This window comes from Schistocerca gregaria, chromosome 2 (genome assembly GCF_023897955.1).
Source record: "Schistocerca gregaria isolate iqSchGreg1 chromosome 2, iqSchGreg1.2, whole genome shotgun sequence".
In the NCBI taxonomy this organism is placed as follows: domain Eukaryota; kingdom Metazoa; phylum Arthropoda; class Insecta; order Orthoptera; family Acrididae; genus Schistocerca; species Schistocerca gregaria.
This window is the reverse complement of record NC_064921.1, coordinates 688,584,000-688,605,087: the sequence shown is the minus strand read 5'-3', so window position 1 is coordinate 688,605,087 and position 21,088 is coordinate 688,584,000. Positions and strand designations below refer to the sequence as shown.

General features: G+C 43.4%; 1 protein-coding gene across 2 annotated transcripts in view; it reads left to right on the top strand.

Moving 5' to 3' along the window:
• The window catches only part of LOC126334769 (nuclear pore complex protein Nup214), a 146,958-nt gene that overhangs the window by 65,042 nt on the left and 60,828 nt on the right, over positions 1-21,088 (top strand). For both annotated transcript variants that reach the window (XM_049997349.1, XM_049997350.1), the window contains exon 13: positions 7,680-7,871. In XM_049997349.1, the coding sequence (XP_049853306.1) occupies positions 7,680-7,871 (192 nt within the window). The remainder of the gene's footprint in view (positions 1-7,679; positions 7,872-21,088) is intronic.

Below are 21,088 nucleotides of genomic sequence, written 5' to 3'. Positions count from 1 at the left end.
GTCTTTTGGTTATGCATCTCTTCTTCAGAGATTTCAGGCGTTAACCTTCCCGCTATCCTGCAGGTGAGTTAGTGACAGAATTGAAACCACTTGACACAATACTGTGGAGTAAATTTTCCTGATCCCCGATGCACATGCAAAAGATGATGGAATAATACATGCAAAATATTTATTCCTTTAGTACATATACCTTGCTATTGTGTCTGGGAGCAACACATCTGTTTTGAAACCAATGTGTGCTTTAAGACGGAGGCTCTTCTTTAAAGTTCAGTAAAACTACTTCCTGACTTGGACTTGCCTTTGAGGTAGAGCACTCTCTGAAATAAATTAAGGCAACTTGGTGCTCAGCAGGGCAAGTTGGATGCTATCTGGCTAATTGATTTTGTTTGAATAGCAAACTAACACCCATTACTAATGGGAATGTATTACGGACATGAATCACAAAGTTAACAAAGTGTCCAACCCAAATAGTCGCTAGACTGCAACTTGTCTGATGGGATGAATACTGCCAACATACAACAAGGGACAAGTCTGTGGCACTGATGAGGTTCAAGGGCAGACCATCAGCTGGATACTTCACCAGCTTTCAGAAGTTAATGTGAATAGAAAGAAATGGTGACAAGATTTCCTGAACCCAGTAAAATATTCCACAGGATAAAATATCAGTGGAGATCATCAAGAGGATTCCAAGAAGATGTTTAAAGTGCCCAATTCCTGATCGTATTGTGAAGAGTAGAGTCCGTGGACAACCCAAAAGAGACTTGTAAAACATTTTACCACAAACATTGCCACAACTACTCTGGGTCCAGCCTTTCAAAGCACTGAATGATCACTAAGAAGAATAGTTGGGTCTTGAGCTTGACTGCTTTCAACTGTTTCTCCTCCTTGTTTCGGCTGGACTCACCATTGGCTTAGGTCAGGGACACAGTAGCTATTAAAAACAAAATCTATTACAGTATCTTTTGATATCACACTAGAAAATTAGTTTAATCTGGAAGGCTTGTGGAAGAATTTAATTTTAATCTTTTTTTTAATAGAAATTTGGTAAGTATGTTACCATCTTATTAACAGCAGCAGCCTTGTCTGGATTGCTTTCACTGCTAGTTTGAGAGATACCATACTACTATTGCTGTCCTGCCATTGCTAGAGGTGAGCATACAGCAGGTCTTCCTGCATTGAGATGTCGTAATGTGTCTTATTCTCTTGTCACGACTTGGAGAAAACTTATGGTACTGCTTGGCGATGTTATCCTTATACCAACATTGTTTCAATTATTAATTGGAGATACCATTTCTGATTACTCTTTCCAAGTGAATGGTAACCTGAAGGTAGTGAAGCAGGCAAGGGGGAAAATATATATTTGAGCATATGTATGCAAGTAAACAAGTTTTTCAAGCTCAAATGAAATGTATTACGAGCGAGATGACATGATCATAAGTTCAAAAATTAATTGAAAACAGCATAGAGAGCAACTAAAGTTATTCATCGAAATGCATAGCATCTATTACAAAAGAAAAATGTATAAAAATGGTAAAAGTGTAGGAAATGTAGCAGAAAACTTAAAACATATTTTAGGCACTTTTCTGAGAGAATGTTAAATAACACTGTGATATTAATCTGTAGATAGTCTTGGAATCTGTGAGCAGATTTGTGATTTATCAGACATGTGGCATGACTAGTTGGTGTACTATTGGGCATGGTAGTATTATTAGAACACTGTTACTAAATGGAGCAGTGAAGCTTCGTAACAAGTGGCCACTATTGACAGCCCCCAAAATTCTGGTATCACTGTTCATAGTAACAGTGCAGGAAGAGAGGTATGGTACTGAACTCCTCATTGATTGTATCCTGCACACCAGTGTTGAATTGTGCCACTTGCAGCAAAAGTGGACAAAATGAAATAGACTGGACTACCAAATGTGAGGCACTGCTGGTGCCTGTGTTCAGCAAGGTGGATGCAGCATGTTGCTTGGATGGCAGATCAAATTCTGCTGAAGGGGGGAAAAAACTGTAACACTGAGAAGAAGTTGTGCAACATAAACAAAAGTTGGTAGGCATGTTTCTACATCTGAATGGTGATCTCTATTCAGATTTCGCACCAGTTGCATAAGAGTGGCACTAATAGCCTTAAATGTGCTCTGTAATTGTCGTGAGCATTGTTACCTTTGAGATTGGATGTGGTGCATTGCTGTAAGTGAAGAATGCCTGAAAGGCAACGAAGACACCATTATCAGCACCTCACTGAGTTTGAAGGAGGTCATGAAATAGGGCTACAAGAAGCTGGACATTCCTTCTGCAATATTACAGAAAGAGTTGGCAGCTGTGATCACTAGAATATATGGTCAGAAGAAGACCGGGCTCCAGACAGCCCCGTGGCACTACCAAGTGGGAAGACCGTGTGGCTCTGGCACATCATACTGCATCTGCAGCAGCAGTTTGAGCAGCATTTGACACCACAGTGACATAAAGAACTGTTACAAATTGGTTACTTAACCTCCAGTTTCAAGCCAGACACCTGGTAGCATGCACTCCACAGACTCCAATTTGCAACTTCAGTCGTGTCGAGTGAGAGCTCATGGGAGGGCATGGTGGAGGTCTGTTGCATTTCCTGATGAAAGCTGGCTCTGCCTTGGTGCCAGTGAAAGCTGTGTGTTGGCTAGGAGGAGGCTAATTGAGGCTAGGAGGAGGCTAATTGAGGGTCTTCAATGAACATGTCTGTGTGCTACACACATTAGACCTACACATAGGGTTACGGTCTGGGATGTGTTTTCGTATGACAGCAGGCGCACTCTTGTGGTTATCCCATGTGCCCTGACTGCATATTTGTAGGTCATTCTGATGATTCAATTTTTTGTTTCACCATTAACAACCAGCATTCCAGGTTGTTGTCATTTTTTTTTCTCACCCCCCCTCCCTCCACCCCCCACCCCCAATAGGATAATAGCCACACATGCTGTTGTAACTCAACATGCTGTACAGGTTGTCGATATGTTGCTGTAACCTGCACTATTACTGGATCTTTCTTGAGTGGGACATCAATGGATGACAACTTCAGCAACATCTACAAACAGCATTAACTGTCCCAGTATTGACCGACCAGTTGCAACAGGCATGGCACTCCATCCCACAAACTGACATCCGGCACCTGTGTGCAACACATTGCATGCACGTTTGTATGCTTGTATTCAGCATTTCGGCAGTTACACTGGTTGTTGATGTACTAGCATTTCACATTTGCAATGGCTTGTCTTCTGCTTACATTAAGCTATGAACTTGCTATGTTAATCACTTAAATATATTACCTAGACATATTAATTAGTGAAATTTTATTACTTGCTCTAAATTTTTTATTTTTTGGTGTTGTGATTGTTTTTTTCATGAGTGTGTTTATCTATTCACAACCATTTCTGCTCTGTGGAGGCTTTCTATTGCTGCTGTGACTTGTATGGTGTCACAGATTGTATTAATATGCTGTGATGAGTGTATGTGTGTGTGTGTGTGTGTGTGTGTGTGTGTGTGTGTGTGTGTGTGTGTGTGTGTGGTCAGAGATGGTATGGACTTAGAGGAGGTGGAGGGATTGGGGGGCAGCTGTGGTTTCTGGGGTATCTTGGTCCCTGGGTTTCATGGGTGGAGGCAATTTATTTGTTGGCTCTTGTGGCTAAAACTGATTTCTTTGATGACTCATCTTGTGTGGTCACTACATCAAAAGTTGATGCCCCCCTGTTCCTTCCTGAGCCCAGATGTGGAAGTCTGACTCAAAGCTCACTGTGTTGCGAGCAGAAGGTCAAACTATGTAATGGGGTTGCATTTGTGGTTAATTTTGGTTACGCTATGCCCGTTCACAAGGGTAGACTGGCATGTGGCAAGAAAGCTGGCTAATGCTTCCTCAGTTGTTAATGACAGCATAGTTTTCTGTGTGTTTACACTATAATATCCTCTCTAGATATTCCACCCTGGAATACAGTGCTGGTTGAAAGGGGGCCATTGTCAGGCATACCATGCTATTTCATTGAGAAAAGAGCTTAAATACGGAGGCTACAAATTGGGGACCACTGCAGGACATTATGTTGTGCAGAGTATTCTTGAACATGAAAATGGCAGCCATGGCATAATGGTGGTCGCTAATAACCACATAATTCCATGGAATGGGCTAGCAAAAGTGACATGTTAGGGTACTCAGATTTAAGCAGGTGGAGGAATGTTGTGCTGTAATTGACTGGTGCAAGTGTGTGTGTGTGTGTGTGTGTGTGTGTGTGTGTGTGTGTGTGTGTGTGTGGTAGGCCTGGGCAACACATTCAGTCACAGGACATAATGTCATCTAGTGCTTTCACTCTGATCATATACCAGTGCAATGTGTGGAGCATCTGCAGGATCTGGGGGCAGCATGTGGGTGGAGTCCCAACATGACAATTTTCTGAATGTATTAATAATTGCTAGCTAACACCTTTCTTTTTATTTGCTTGTAGTTATAATGGGTTTCCGTGATCGTTTTCAGCATGAACACTATTAGCTGCTCTGTGCCATCTGCGTCTTTATGTGGTGGGAGGGCTGCTGTCCCTTCCTGTGATGTCAGTTACTAAACATGTAATGCTTGTCATGTGTGAATGTCACTAGGCACAGAGCAAATCATAGACACTTTCTTGGTTGCAGTAATGGCTTGCTCGTATACCTCAGAACACACAAGTGCTATCCTTTTTCAGCAGAGCTGGTTTAGAGGGTGCACTATCTGAGCTACAGGCTTGTGAATTTGTTGTAAAAAAATTGTATTATATGGAAATAACTTTACTTCTTTTAGATTTCTCAACACTGGAAGTTGGTTGGTGGTGTTTACATGCTCCACCATGGATTTGAGCCCATTCTCACTTAAAATGGGTCCCATATTTGTTTTGTTGTTGGGCTCAAAGAAGCTACTTGTAGTCAGCTGGTAGTGCACCTCCATTTTCTTGCAAGTGGGTGATCAATGTTTGATGATATGCCTTCTTCTCAAGTAGGTCCCATTTTAATGATGTCTGAAAGATAATTTGTGCAATTCAGAACATCTTGAGTTACTGTTCAAAATATATTTGAAACATTGCAGAAGCTCTAACCACTCAGAGCAACTGCTTTTTATACCCACACATCCTGAATGGAGTGTGCAACATATGATTTTTAGATTAATGTCCATGGGAAGCTGCAAAAGTGCATCAACAAGGTCTGCTTTTGAAAAATTCGGACTCCAGCCATAATGTGAGTTAGCAGCATAAATAATTTAGACAGCATATGGTGAACTAAAGAAAACTGTAAAGTGACTAGAATCAGTCATTGGCTGTAACTTTTGGACTTACCTGTGGTGTTCATCACTTGCCTTAGAATAATGGAGGAAACTATGCAGATAGACTTCCCAAGTTTCCACCATTTTTGTCAAAATTGGCGAAAGTCAAATATAATTGCTGTGGAGCCTTAGCTTTTGGCTGTTTCTATTTTTATCTGCAGAAGTCATTTCAGTAACTGTAAATGATGTTACTCTTGTTGCTGCTGTAGTGCTACTCATTGCAGAAACTCTGCTGCTGTTGTTGATGTAACAACTGTATGCACAGACTCAGAACAGTGAATTGTGTTGGCAATGTCACTGTGCTGTGGGAACTTTCTTCGTCACAAATGTGATTTGGTTTAATATGAGCTGTATTGTCAGGCCAGTGTTACTGAGTGGCCCAACAAATCTTCATATTGGGTGGCCCATGTTGGTAGTGGTGAAAATGATAAAAACATGTTCCTTATAGCAGCGATATATTAGAAATGTTAACTGGCATGTGTATCAAAAACTTATCAGTGACTGAGATGAACCCCAAGTCATTGCAAGCCATAATCCACGATACAAATTTGCAGGTCTGTAAGCATGATTAGTTAGTATTCCAGGTCGTCATGCATGTAAAAGGAGGTTGCATTTCTGTTGGGTGTGAACAGTCTAAGAGCACACAGCATGGATTGTGAGTAAACTGATGAAAGATGAAAGTAATGAGGAATATCATTAATGAGATTGGTGGCAAACTTGATGTCAAAATTGGAGACCGAATGGTAGACAAAGTTGAGGAATTCTGCAACCTTGGGCCCAAATAACACAATGAATGAAGCAAAGAGGATGTAAAAAGCAGAGTAGCACAAAGAGGGCATTTCTGGTTAAAAAAAGGCTAGAAGTATCAAACACAGGCCTTGAATTGAAAGTACATTTGGAGCACCGCATTGTATGGTAGTGAAACAAGGACTGTGGGAAAACTGAAAAAGAGGAGAATTGAAGAGTTAAGGATGTTGTGCTTCAAAAGGATGCTGAAAATTTGGTGCATTGATAAAGTGAGTTGTTTTCTGACCAACTGGCAAGGAGAGACACATCTGGAAAACATCGACAAGGAAAAGGGGCAGAATGATAGATGTGTTAAGACACTGAAGAATACCTTCTATGGTATTTGAGTAGAGGGCAAAAATTGTAGAAGAACGAGATTGGAATATGTACAACAAATAATTGAGGATGTTGCATGCAAGTGCTACTCACAGAAGAAGAGACTGACACAAGTGAGGAATTTGTGGTAGACTTCATCAAACGAGTCAGAAGACACGACACTACTGCGTCCCCTCCCCAAAAAAAAGTTAATTCGGTACATTGCAGTTAGTATCAGTAAGCTAAAACTGATTGATTGTCAGATATGATCATTTTACTTGTATAGATGAGCTCAGAAGAAACTGACACAGATACCGTTAATGTGTTTGCCTTGTCATCAAAGTTGTATTGTACTAAATATGCAACATGGGATTGTGTCACAATAAGTTGTACACAAGGTGGTGTTAATAGGGATTGAGATAAATCATCAGGTCTACAACCAAAGGAAAATGTGATGAAAGATAATATACTAAAATTGGGTGGTGAAAACAATGCTAAATTACCGTACCTTAATTACCGTACCTTACTCACAGTTCAGTGGAAAGAAAATTTCCAGGAAATTGCTTTCAGTTATGATTGGAGAAGAAAACACTTCTGTCAACAATTACCAAAATACTGATTGAACTGTGGCACTGACTTATTTCTATATTAATGTGATTTGTCGGTCCTCAGACTACAGAGATGATAGTGACCATGTGTGTGTGATTTGTTATGAAAGTGTGTGTGTTTTTCTAAATCTGGCGAATAACTTTGTCTGGTAGTTTGGTCTACTTTTAAATGTATCTGTCTTACACTCAGTGCCTCTTATGGTGAGTATCAATCTATCCTAATTAATGTTGTTGATCTGTTAATAAGTTATGATCATTTCTGGAGGCTTGTTTGGGAATAGTGATTCTTTTTACAGCATCCATTAGATCTCTGTTGTCTTCAGTTACTTTGTGGTCAAAGTCATGAATTTTTTATATATTTATGTATTTATTTATTTTTGCTTTGGAGAAGAATTTTTTTATTTTAATGTTAGTTCACTGCAGAGGGCAATTAACATTTTATTATTTTATATGAAACTACTGATTAAAGTGAGAAAAGAAGAGAGCATGATGGATACAACAATACAAATATTTCACTTGATCTGTGCATTACAAATTTTCAGTGACATTAATTTTCGTAGAAGTTCCTTTCTGTTTTGCTTATTCTCTTGTTTTTTTGTTTGTGTCTAATGATTTTTGAAAAAAAAAAATTCTAAGTTTCTTTGTGTGTGTGTGTGCAGAAATACATTACAGGTTCCCACACTTGAAGCTATATACAAAGTGTTAACACTGGAAAATAGCATTCTTTTAAAAAAACGAGCCGATGTGGAGAAAATAATTAAACAAGTGGATCAGTACAGAAAGAGACAAGGAAAACGGACATCATTGCTTGCAGCATTGAACTCATCAAAACGTCAACCATTTGATAAAGGGTAAGGACACACATTTTGAGAGAAGTTAACTGCAACTTAACTGCGTTCATAAATCCATGTGTAAAATGAAAACATTAAAAACTAAGTTGAATAAAGGAGGACCTGCTATACAAATGGTTTTACATCAGAAGCGCATATTGTACACAGTTTCAACAAACTTTCTTCCTCAGAATTCTCCATGCTAACATATAACAATATGGAAAGGATAGATTGCTGCTCCAAATGTACATAATGTTTTGAGTCACAAAAAAGCACAATGAAAATAACACTACAAATATTTAAGCTTTTGAGCAAAGTCCTTCCTGAGAAGTAGAATTCATACAAGCAAACACACATGCGCCCCCCCCCCCCCCCCACGCAGTACTTTTTCCGCCTGTGGTTGGGCACTAGTGGCTGAAGACAGCAGCAATGGGAATGTGAGTTGTTTTGCAAATGTGTGAAAGTTCTACTTCTGGAAAACGGCTTTGTCTGAAAGCTTAAATATTTCTAGTTCCTCCCCCCCGCCCCCATTGTGCTTGTCTGTGACTTACTGCCTCCACTATGTGGTGAAAGCAATCCATATCAGTGTCTATTTTGGACTTTCCATTATTTGACCATGCAAACATAGGAAATTCATTCACTCCCAGATCTAGTGTGGTACCTCTTACTTCACTTGTGCAGCATTGGCAGTAAGAGATCTCTGTTTGTTTCCTGTACTGAGTGTAAACTATGTTAAGATTGAAGTAGATGTCAAAAGAGTCTGTGCATTGTTATGGAACTGAAGTTGAGATGGCTTTATGAATTGACATTGCACAATGCAAAAAGTAATGTTGCTCAATGGCTGAGAGGACAAGGGATAGATGACAAATAAAGAGATTTAGAGTCTGAACCCTGACTGGGTTTCAGACTTCTTTCTACCATTTTTCTCCTCTTGCAATGCATCTGGAAAATGCCGAGTTTCACAGTGGTTCGGATTCCGCAGTAAATTGTCTGCCTTTAACTGACTGGGTAAGTCAATTCACAGTTGGAGGAAGACAAGGCCATGTCACTTCCTAAAGTAGCATGTCTTATGATGCACGATGGTATTGAAACCAACCTTCACATTGAGGAAGGCTTTACTGTACTTAATACAATATAAACAAACAAGGGGATAATATTTGCACACAGCACTCTTACAATATGCACAAACCATCACTATACTTTGACCTCTGATATCTATGTGCAAGATTTTGATCTGGTTAATTGTGTTCAGGAGTAATGACTTCTTTATGCAGGTAATAGATGTGCACATATCCAGCTATTAAGTAGGAAAGTACCCACAGTTTAGATAAAGGGAGAGTAGGCTAGAATGAGTGAAAAATCATCAGTACACAAAATTTACTCCGTACATTACATGTCATAGTTGATATACCCCTCATTTTGACCCTATTCTGACCCCTTGGATTTCAAATTCTTTTTCCTTAAAAATGCATTTAGGCTCAGCATTGAATTCACTTGTGTTCACATGCAGTTGCTTTGCTTCCATGTAAACTAAACAGATCTCTCTCTCTCTCTCTCTCTCTCTCTCTCTCTCTCTCTCACACACACACACACACACACACACACACACACACACACACACACACACACACACACACTGCCCCCGAAAGGGATTGAACATCAGTTTTCTTTTTCCTAATGAGATCAGCCATAATGAATTTTATGCACTGCAAACTAATGCCTTGCTGTCTTGTAACTGAATAACAGGACATTTTAAAATGTTGCTACTAGTTTCATTGGTTTATTTTTGCCTTCAGTAACACTATTGTTGTTGTTGTTGTTACTGTTAAAAAACATTTAAAACTCAGTATTGCAGATAAAATAAACAGCGGCTCCAGCAAATATTAAGATAATTCTTTTTAGTAGCCACCTCTCTCTCTCTCTCTCTCTCTCTCTCTCTCTCTCTCTCTCTCTCTCTCTCTCTCTCTCTCTCTGCGTACATAATGCTCTTGTTTTACAGCTTAAACCTGTGACTGTCCCAAATGAATAATTTGTCCCATGGACTCTGATATCACTCTTTATAGACCACTGGAAAATAAGTAACACTTTATTAAATAGAAATGCATTTGTTAGGTGATCCACCAGCTGATGGTGTCACCGTTGAACATTGTGTGCCATCATTCCTGGAATGTCTGTGAATGCAAGAGAGACAGTCAATACTGGTAGGGGTCTCGATGTCCATTGTACTAGATCGATTGCTTGTATTCCTCCCCCTAGGCTGTGGCTAAACCATGTCTCTGCAGTATCCTTTCTTCCATGAGTGTTAGACATGGAACTTTTGCAGGAGGGCTTCTGTAAAGTCTGGAAGGGAGAAGATGAGGTACGGGCAGAAGTAAAACCGTGAGGACGGGTTCTGAGTAATTCTTGGTTAGTTCAGTTGATAGAGCACTTGTCCGTAAAAGACAAAGGTCCCAAGTTCGAGTCTCAGTCCAACGCACAGTTTTATTCTGCCAGAAAGGTTCATTTCAGTGCACACTCCACTACAGGACAAAAATTTCATTTCCATTTGAAAGATAAATACAAACATCTGAGAAAACCTACGCAGAACCAAAGAACAACATTATGAAATGGCTTGTAGGGAAATATGTACTTTTTCTCCTTACTAACAAGAGACCTACAATGCAAGAATACCTCCAGTATATTGCAATAGAGTGCTATGTCACAAAGAAAAAGCTGAACTACAAGAAACAGTTACAAAACTTTCTCCATCTTAACCTGTCCTAGCTGATTGGTTCCTCAGAATTTGTGTTGTGTTATGTTCACTTTGTGTGTCAGCTTAATCGTGATAATCTATCCCTCTATTGTATATCCTTCAGTAGACATGTAATACACGAAGGTTGGAACTCAAATAGTGTCAACTACTTATTCACAACTGACATGAAAGAGTTACATGTTTGCACATGTTACTGTCCTTCAAAGTAGTCACCAGTGTTGTGTAGAACTCATTGGCAGTGATGTGGGAGGCCTAGTATACCGTTATCAGAGCCTGTTCTGATGATGATGTGAATGGAGCTGTCTACTGCTTGTCAAATCTCGGGGATAACACCATCACAGCCGTACACAAGAATCACTATAACTTTCATCATATTGGGGCTTTGGCACACTTTCGACTTTCGCGGTGACCCATAATGACTCCATTTGTTGGATTGGCGTTTCAGTTTTGGCTGGTACAATGTGGCGCATGTCTCAGCCAGTGTTATGATACGGCATAAGAAAGCCTCTCATAGCACTCAAAGTGCATCTGAGCAGTGTCGTAACGCATCCATTTCTGCATTTCCGTCAAATCATATGGAACCCACCATAATGCAATTTTTCGCATGCCCAGGTATTCCATCAGGATGCAAAGCACAGTCATATGCACTGATCCGGTTTTGTGGGCAAGGTCGTGATTTGTATGGGGTCAGTCATTGTCCACTAACATGGCAACAGCATGCACTACTTCTTCAGAGATGGTAGGATGACCTGCCTGATGCATGTCTGCCACAGTTTGCCGACCTTTGTTGAAGGTTTTTACCCAACATGCCACTGTTCTGTACGGCAATGCTGATTCCCGGCATGCCTCTTGAAGACCTTGATGACACTGTCATTATGTACGACCTCTGGCACTTTCAATCTTGAATCAACTTTGTTGTTCCTGTTTCGCAAACATAGAGACACCATTACATTGGGCCGCTCGCCCACAAGTGACTGTATTTCCCTCGATTGTCCACACACCGGTGACATGGGGCGGGTGAGTCCATTTGCTCAGAGGTAAGGCAGGTATGTCAACTACGCGTGCTATCAGCAACAATAGTAGATTCCATTGTATAGTGTCTCCACAGCAGTGTTGCCACTATTTAAGTTCCAATCTATGTATTATGATGTGGAAAAATGTTTACTGTCAGTATATTTTTTTTCTTTTCATTGTTTGGTTCACCTTTCTTTTTTTAGGTTTTAGAAATGCAGTATCTTATTATTTGTATCATAATGTTCGATAAAAGTTTATCATTGGGGAAAAAAAAAAAGGATACATTCCTGATGTGTGGAAGATTGTGGGGTTGAATCCAGAATATTTTTGTGTATCTTTAGCATTTTGATCATTATTTTTTTCAATTAATTTATTTAAATACATTTTTTAATTCTAATCTTTTTCTGTGTCATCTCATAGTCATATAGAGTTTTTTTTATTTGCTCTCGTTTCTTCTTGCTGTCAATCTTTTTTCATTTAGAATCTTCGTGCATGTGATTTTAATTATTTTCATTTATCTACCAGTTAAAAACAAAAGAAAAAATAATCGGTTCGTATTGATGTGCAGTGGTGGGGAAAATATATTTTTTGTTACGAAATTAACATTTTTTGTGTGATGATTGTCAAATAAATATTTAAAACATAAATTTTTGTGCTCTATGGACAAAATAACACAGATGAAGATACGAAGAAAAGAAAGAATTGTGAAAAAACTGAGGAAAAGAAGTTATGAGTCCAACAATGTGGTGAAAATATCAAATGATAAAACAAGAAACTAAATCAAAGTTAATACACAGAAATAGTTGAAATCACGTGGACAAAAATGTCAAACAAAAAAAGAATATCAGGGATAAAATTAGAGCAAATTAATAAGTTTAAGTGATTTAAATGATGGGATAAATGATTAGAAGTAAAAATGTACATTTAACCCAGTTAATTGAATAAAATAATGGCCAAAGGTATTTAGATTATTTATAATAAAAAAGTGTGATTTGAAACCACAACCTTCTCCATGTTAGGAATAAATCTTAACCAATACACTACGCTACTGCTCTGCATAACTCTGCTATTTTGAAGACTCTACAGCTGTGTTATCAAACTGTGGCCTGTGGACCATGTCTGCCCTGAATCATTTATTTGTGTGGCCCGTAGTTCTCAGCCGTATTTTATAACAACATTCATTCTGCAGGTAATATCAGAATCCAAAAAACTCAACATGTGAGAACCTGTAAAGTTCAGGGCATCAGCTTGGTGACATTATTACAGACACAGTAATATTTTAAGATGGGTTTAACTGTAGTTGACATTGGTGAATTTGGTCAGCAGCTAAGTAAAATTGTCTGGCTGCTACAGGCCAGAAGGCCAAGTAGCACAACCACTGCAAAATCAGAAGATGTGAGAGGGAGAATGTTGTATTCCTTGTCTTCCAGTACTGAAAATTCACTGGCATTCATGGCTCATGCTAATTGGTTGGTATGGTATAAATTTCAAACAGAAGTAGTGTGCATTCATGAATGCACATTATGGAGACAATCATGTTCAAATATGGCACATATTTGTAGCAATGAATCCATATCCATACATGTATGTATTTACAGGATGTTTCACAATTCATGTTACACACTTCTAGAGGTTATAGAGGAGACTTAGTAGATCAAGTTTTACTTAGGAACCCCTGTCCTGAAATGGTTCGTTTCGATATTACGAGGAAAACAAGATATACAGATTTCACTCCTATTTACTGTGATGCTGTAACATATGTTGGATATGATTACCACCAAGTTTGTTACGCACAGTGTATCTGTTCAGTACGTTTGCATAAATTCTGTCAAACATGCTTGGTATATGGTTAATCACTTCTGCCATAGCTATAATCTGTGCAGCTGGATCTTCCTCCAGCTGGACAGGAGGCTCACAAACAAGACTCTTCATGTAGCTCCAGAAAGTCCAAAGGGGTTAAATCTGAGATCTTGGTGGTCAAACATGTGGTCCACCTCGATGAATCTACTTGTCCCATAGACAGTTCAGATGGATTAAAACAGAACATACAAAATATAATGCCGCCCTGTCATGCTGGAACAACAATTTGTGTCAAATGTCCAGCGCACATTTTCCAAAAACAGTGCCAGCACTTGTTGCAGGAATATCAAGTGCCCGGCACCCATTAGATGGGGAGGAAGGATATACAATCCAGTCACATGGCCATTGCAGATACCTGTCCAGACATTGATGCCGAAGGTGTGCTAGGGTTTTTCTTTATCCCAAATGTGACTATTTTGAGCATTCAAAACACTTTCCGTGTTGAAATGTGCTTCGTTGGTGAAAAAAATTTACCTTGGAAACAGGAAAGTCCACACTTGATGTAAAAATAAAGCACAGAAATTGATATGTGGCACAAAATACTCTGAGAGCATGGCATGTGCCTTCTGAGAGTATTATGAGTGGAGTTTGTATTCATGCAGAACATGCCAGATAGATGAGGGAGACACAGAGTGACATGTAATGGCTCAAATATTCTTTGATAGGTTCTCTTCAACTTGAAGCATATCCTGTTCCAATACAATAGTGCGCTGCCTTTTTGGAGCACCATAATTTGCTCTATCACTGCTGAATTTTCCACTTTCCTGCAGCTATTGTTCTGCTGTGGCAAACGTTGGATGAGACGGAGTCACACGATTTGGAGAGTATTTGTGGTACATATGTTGAGCTACTCTTCCATTATGGAACTTCACCGTAAAATTAATAATATATTGGTTTACTCTGCGAACATGTACTCAGGCATCCTGACTGTAGTATACAGTCACCATAATGTCAACTGACGCATCACTAGGTAGCTCAAAGACAAGGCAGGTGGAGACAAAACTTCACGTCACCATGCCATTCGTGAATGTGGATAGCCTACCATAACAGGCAAACTGCGTAAGAAACATATAGCGGGTTATTGAATATCTCTTGTTTTCCTTGTAACATGGAAACTAATTGTTCCGGACATGGGTTCATATGTAAAGTTGATCTACTAAGTCCTCTCTACAACCTTAAGAAGTGTGTAATAAGAATTGTGAAACACCCTGTGTGTATGCATGCATGCATGCATGCATGCATGTTTGTTTGTATGTATATTCCACATCTGCCCCTGCGGGTTCGGGGGTTAGAATAGGCCCGCGGTATTACTACCTGTTGTAAGAGGCGACTAAAAGGAGTCTCAAATTTTTCGGCCTTATATGATGGTCCCCTGTTGGGTTTGACCTCCATCTCTCAAAATTTTCCAAAGAGCGAGCCGATTGGGGAAGGGCGCCTTACTTGGTGCATTGTGTCCATCTTGCGATCAGACCTTTCGCCAGCTTATACACCGTTGAACTGCAGTCCTGTCCGCTCTCCATCTCTTGGGCATGACTCTTTTTCTGCGTGCAGATAACACCTTGCACTGTGCATTGCCTCTTTCTGCACCGACGGCGACCATGGACCACATGTTACCTAACATCCAGCACGGTAGCCAGTCTGTTGTGGTGGGGCCGCCATGTACCCTGTTGGTTGTAACCCCCTGACAACACAGGGATCGCTCTACTGATGCCTGTGCCGTTAACTCCCCACGTATGCCAAGGAGTAGATGCCTATCCTCCCGGGGTATCGGATCTCCCGGCAACGGCCATTCTGCCAGATGGCTCTTGCCGTGGCTGGGTGGCGCCCGTGGGGAGGGCCCTAGGTCGGAGTAGGTGGCATCAGGGCGGATGACCCGCAATGAAGCGTGGTACATTGTCTCTCGCTGGTGGCCAGCCGCCAGCAGTCTCTAAGCGTTGTCGGGCTCAGTTTAATGCTCAGAAGTACAATCCGAAAACGTTCCCCTCCCTGGCCACACCGTGGGAGGAATGTAAGTCTCAGGATGGCAGTAGCAGTTATTCGCCCCGCTTCTTAGTTTTTACGAGGGTTGATGGGGAGTCTTTTCTCTCCACAAAGCCTCGTTCTTCGTCGAGCATTTAGAGGACAAGTTTGGGAACGTGGAGGGCTTGTCAAAAATGCGTTCTGGGTCAGTCCTGATACAAACGGCATCCTCTGCCCAGTCACGACGGTTACTTGCTTGTGACAAGTTGGGGGATGTTGCCGTTACGATCACACCCCATAAGAGTTTAAATATGGTCCAGGGAGTTATTTACCATAGGGATCTTCTTTTGCAGTCTGATGAAGAGCTGCACGCCAATTTAGAGCGCCAAGGTGTACATTTCGTCCGGCGCGTTCATCGGGGTCCGAAGGAAAATCAGATTGCTACTGGTGCCTTCATCTTGGCCTTCGAAAGGGGATACATTACCAGAAAAAGTCAAGGTGATGGTCTACCGATGTGACGTTAAGCCCTATATCCCTCCCCTGATGCGGTGCTTTAAGTGCTGGAAGTTCGGCCATATGTCTTCTCGCTGCACTTCCAGCCTCACATGTCGAGATTGCGGACACCCATCACATCCCAATACTCCATGTGCCCCGCCTCCCATCTGTGTCAACTGCGGGGAGCACCATTCACCTTGCTCGCCAGACTGCCGAATTTTCCAGAAAGAGTGTAAAATCATGGAATACAAGACCCTGGACCGACTAACCTATACTGAGGCCAAGAGGAAATACGACCAACTCCATCCTGTGAGAATGACATCTTCCTACGCTGCTGCTACAACACCTGTGCTAGCCCCGTCTGTTTCTCCAACTGTGGCCGGATCGACGAGTAGTAAAACTCCTCCTGCCCCCTCGCCAGTGGGGGGCTCTACCCACCGGGTTGCTCCTGTGCCACCTACCTCAGGAGCAACACCATCCCACCCATCGGGGACGTCCGTCCCCACTTCTAAGCCGGAGAAGTGTCCAACTTCTTCGGCTTCTCACGCTTGCAAGGGGCCCCTTTGGTCCCTCCCTTCCCAGGTTTCCGCCAACGAGAAGCCTGACGACCGACAATGGCGTAAGTGCCCGCAATCAGCTGGTCGTAGGGCTTCACGATCCTCCTCTGTCCCGGAGACTGAATCGGTGAAGCCCTCCCAGCCAGTGCGACCCAAGGAACGGCGTGACAAACCCAAGAAGAGCTCTCAGCCCAAGGAACTCGCGGTGGCAGCCATCCCACTGCAACCTTCCAGCTCTGCGTCTGATTCTGGCGACCGCTGAGGACCTCGATCTCGCCGGTCCATCAGACGCCATGCAAAGCACTATCACAGGTGCTAAATCGGAGGCAGCAGGTGACCCAGCGGCGTAATCTCCCTTCCCAGTCCCATCAAGCCTTTCTCAGCCATGGACAACACCATCCTCAAGTGGAACTGCAGCGGTTTCTTCCACCATCTAGCTGAGCTCTGCCAACTTATCAGCCTTCACCCTTTCCTCTGCATTGCTCTGCAGGAAACTTGGTTTCCGGCAATGCGAACCCCCGCTCTCCGTGGCTATCAGGGTTATTATAAGAACCGGGCAGCTTATGAAAGGGTGTCTGGTGGCGTCTGCATCTATGTCCTGAACTCTCTTCACAGCGAGTCTGTACCTCTCCACACACCTTTAGAGGCTGTCACTGTTCGGGTGTGGACGCCACAGGCTGTTACCGTCTGCAGTCTTTACCTTCCACCGGATGGTGATATCGCGCAGCATGTCCTGGATGCTCTGATAGCTCAATTGCCTCCACCTTTCCTGTTACTGGGCGACTTTAATGCCCATAACCATCTGTGGGGTGGGTCAGTGGCATCAGGTCGAGGCGCCATCGTTGAGCATTTTTTGGCGCAGCTCGATCTCTCGATCTTAAATGATGGTGCCTTCACACACTTCAGTGTGGCGCATGGCACATACTCCGCCATTGACCTTTCGATCTGTAGCCCTAGCCTCTTAACGTCTGTCCAATGGAGAGTGCATGACGACCTGTGTGGTAGTGACCACATTCCGATCTTTCTGTCACTGCCACATCGTCAGTCTTCTGGGCGCCCCAGCAGATGGGCTCTGAATCAGGCTGACTGGGACTTGTTCTCCTCCACTGCCGCTATTGAGCCTCTCTCTAACGATGACATTGATGCAGTGGTTCAATCGGTCACCACCGGCATCGTTACTGCCGCCGAATCTGCCATTCCCCATTCTTCTGGGTCCCTTCAGCGGCGGACTGTGCCTTGGTGGTCGCCTGAGATCGCTGAAGGGATTAAAGCTCGCCGGCGGGCGCTCCAGCGTCACAAACGACATCCCTCAATCGACCACCTTATCGCCTTCAAACGGCTGCGTGCGCGAGCCCGCTGCATTATCCGCCAATGCAAGCAGGAGTGCTGGGAGTGGTATGTGTCCACCATTGGCCTCCATGTCACTCCATCACAGGTCTGGGCCAAGATTCGCCGCCTCTATGACTAGCGGACCCCAGTCAGTGTCCCTGCACTCTCACTGAATGGAGCAATTTGTACTGATTCCGACGTCATTGCAAACCGCTTGGCAGAGCACTTTGCTATGAATTCCGCTTCCTCTCCATTAAGGAGCGGATAGAATGTCGGAGTCTTTCTTTTTGCACTCACCATCCTGAATTGTACAATGTTCCATTCAGTGAGTGGGAATTTCGAAGTGCCCTCGCCGCTTGTCCTGATACCGCTCGTGGGCCAGATAGCATCCACTCTCAGATGCTGAAACACCTTTCAGTGGACTGCCAGCGACGCCTCCTCGATCTTTACAACCGCATTTGGGTCGAGGGTGAGTTTCCGTCGCAGTGGCGGGAAAGTCTTGTTGTCCCCATTCTGAAACCAGGGAAAAACCCTTTGGAGGTGGACAGCTACCGTCCCATTAGCCTCATGAACATTCTTTGCAAGTTGCTTGAACAGATGGTGAGCCGGCGCTTGATTTGGGTACTGGAGTCTCGAGGCCTTCTGGCTCCGTCTCAGGGTGGGTTCCGTAAAGGCCGCTCCGCCGCCGACAATCTGGTGAGCCTGGAGTCGGCCATCCGTACTGCCTTGCCCGCCGTCAGCATCTGGTTGCTGTCTTTTTCGACATGCGGAAGGCGTATGATACGACATGGTGTCATCACATCCTTTCTACCCTTCATGGATGGGGTCTTCGGGGCCTTCTGCCGATCTATATCCGCAATTTTCTGTCGTATCGTACCTTCCGCGTGCACGTCGCGGCCTCGTATAGTTCCTCCCAAGTCCAGGAGAACAGTGTGCCACAGGGTTCTGTTCTCAGTGTGTCTGTTTTTACTAGCCATTAACGGGCTCGCTGCGGCCGTGGGAAATACTGTCTCCACTTCCCTGTATGCTGACGACTTCTGCCTTTACTACAGCTCTATTGGCATTGCAGCTGCTGAACGTCAGCTACAGGGCGGTATCCGCAAGGCGCAGTCTTGGGCTGTAGCCCATGGTTTTCAGTTTTCCGCAGCCAAGACCTACGTTCTGCATTTCTGCCGGCGACGCACTGTTCACCCGGAGCCGTGGCTTTATCTTGACGGTGAGCTTCTTAAAGTGGTGGAGTCACATAGGTTTTTGGGGGTGGTTTTTGATGCCCGGTTGACTTAGCTGCCTCATATTCGACAGCTTAAACAGGCGTGTTGGCGGCATCTAAATGCTATGCGATGCCTGAGCCACACCAGGTGGGGCGCCAACCGATCTATTCTCCTACGGCTTTACCAGGCGTTAATCCAGTCCCCTCTGGACTACGGGAGTCTGGCTTATGGCTCAGCATCCCCATCTGTGTTGCGGGTGCTGGATCCAATCCTCCACAGCGGGATACGCCTTGCGACTGGTGCCTTCCGAACCAGCCCTGTGGACAGCATACTTGTGGAGGCAGGTGTCCCTCCACTGCGGTTACGACGCCAACAATTACTGGCTGCTTATGCTGCCCATGTTTTTAGCTTGCCCGGGCATCCAAATTATCGTGTCCTCTTCCCACAGTCTGTCGTTCATATGCCAGAATGTCGGCCCCGGTTGGGTTGTCCGATCGCCGTACGTGTCAAACAGCTACTTTCTTGGCTTGGGTGTTTCCCTGTTCCACCTCCTTTCCAGGCCACTCTGCGTACACCCCCGTGGTGTGTGCCTTGCCCTTGCCTTCGGCTCGACTTGGCACATGGCCCGAAGGACTCAGTCCCTCCGGTGGCCTTCCGACGCCGCTTTTATTCCATCCTGGCCCCGTATCAGGGTCCTGGCGTTGTCTACACCGACGGTTCGATGGTTGCTGGTCGTGTCGGTTATGCATTAACTCTAGGGGACCATTCCGAACAACGTTCATTGCCGGCTGGCTGCAGTGTTTACACTGCTGAGCTGGTCACCATCTTTCGTGCCCTAGAGTATATCCGTTCCTGCTCAGGTGAGTCCTTCGTTATCTGTAGCGAGCTCTCGACCAGTGTTTCCCTCGTTCTCGTCTGGTGATGGCTATCCAGGAGTCCCTACATACTCTTGCCTGTTGCGGCAGATCTGTGGTCTTTGTTTGGACCCCGGGCCATGTTGGGATACCCGGAAATGAAACCATTGATCTCCTGGCGAAAGAGGCCACCAGTGCGCCATCTCTGGAGATTGGCCTCCTGGCGGCTGATGTGCGGGCAGTCTTACGCCGCAAAGTTCTCTCGTTTTGGGATGCTGAATGGCGCGGTCTGACCACCCCTAACAAACTCCGTGCCGTCAAGGACACGACGACTGTGTGGCGGTCATCCATGCGAGCCAACCGCAGGGACTCAGTCGTCCTTTGTCGGCTCTGCATTGGCCACACCCGACTCACCCACAGTTACTTACTGTGTCGTGAGGATCTCCCTCTTTGTCGTTGTGGGGCGTCCTTGACGGTGGTCCATATTCTGTCGGAGTGCGCCCTTTTAACCGTGCTCAGGCAGACTTTTGCAATGCCTGACACGCTCTCTGCTCTTTTATCAGATGATTCTGCCATGGTGGACTTGGTTTTGTGTTTTATTCGGACAGGGGTTTTTTATCCTTTAGTCTGAGTGGTTTTTTTTTTTTTTTTTTTTTTTTTTTAAGTGTTGATTCTGGCTTTTAGTCTCTGATTTTAAACTGAGTTTTTAAAGTGTTCTTGGTGGTTGGCTTTTCCTCTTTTTCTCTACGGTCAGCCAACCACCGTCACACTGTGTGTTTTAATTTGTTTTGTCTGGTCTCTGTCAGAGTATTTCATGTCCTGTTTCGTCTGCTGTCTTTCCTGTTGTTCGTTTTTTTATTGTCTTCGGGTTGTTCTAGTTTTTATGGAACAAGGGACCGATGACCATAGTAGTCTGGTCCCTTTAATCCCACAAACCAACCAACCTATATTCCACATCTCCTCCTAAACCACTGGACCGATTTTAACTAAATTTGGTATACACATCACTTATTGTCTGGAAAGAATTTCTTTGGGGTTAAGAACCACATACCTATCACAGGGATAGGGGTGGTCTTGATTACCCGGAATTTATTCATCAAGTATTTGAGATTGAGAGCAATTATTGTTGCTGTTACAGTGCTTTTCAAAACTTTTTTCTTGTTGACAAGCCTTGCAAAACGATGAAAGGAAAAAAGTTTATCACTTA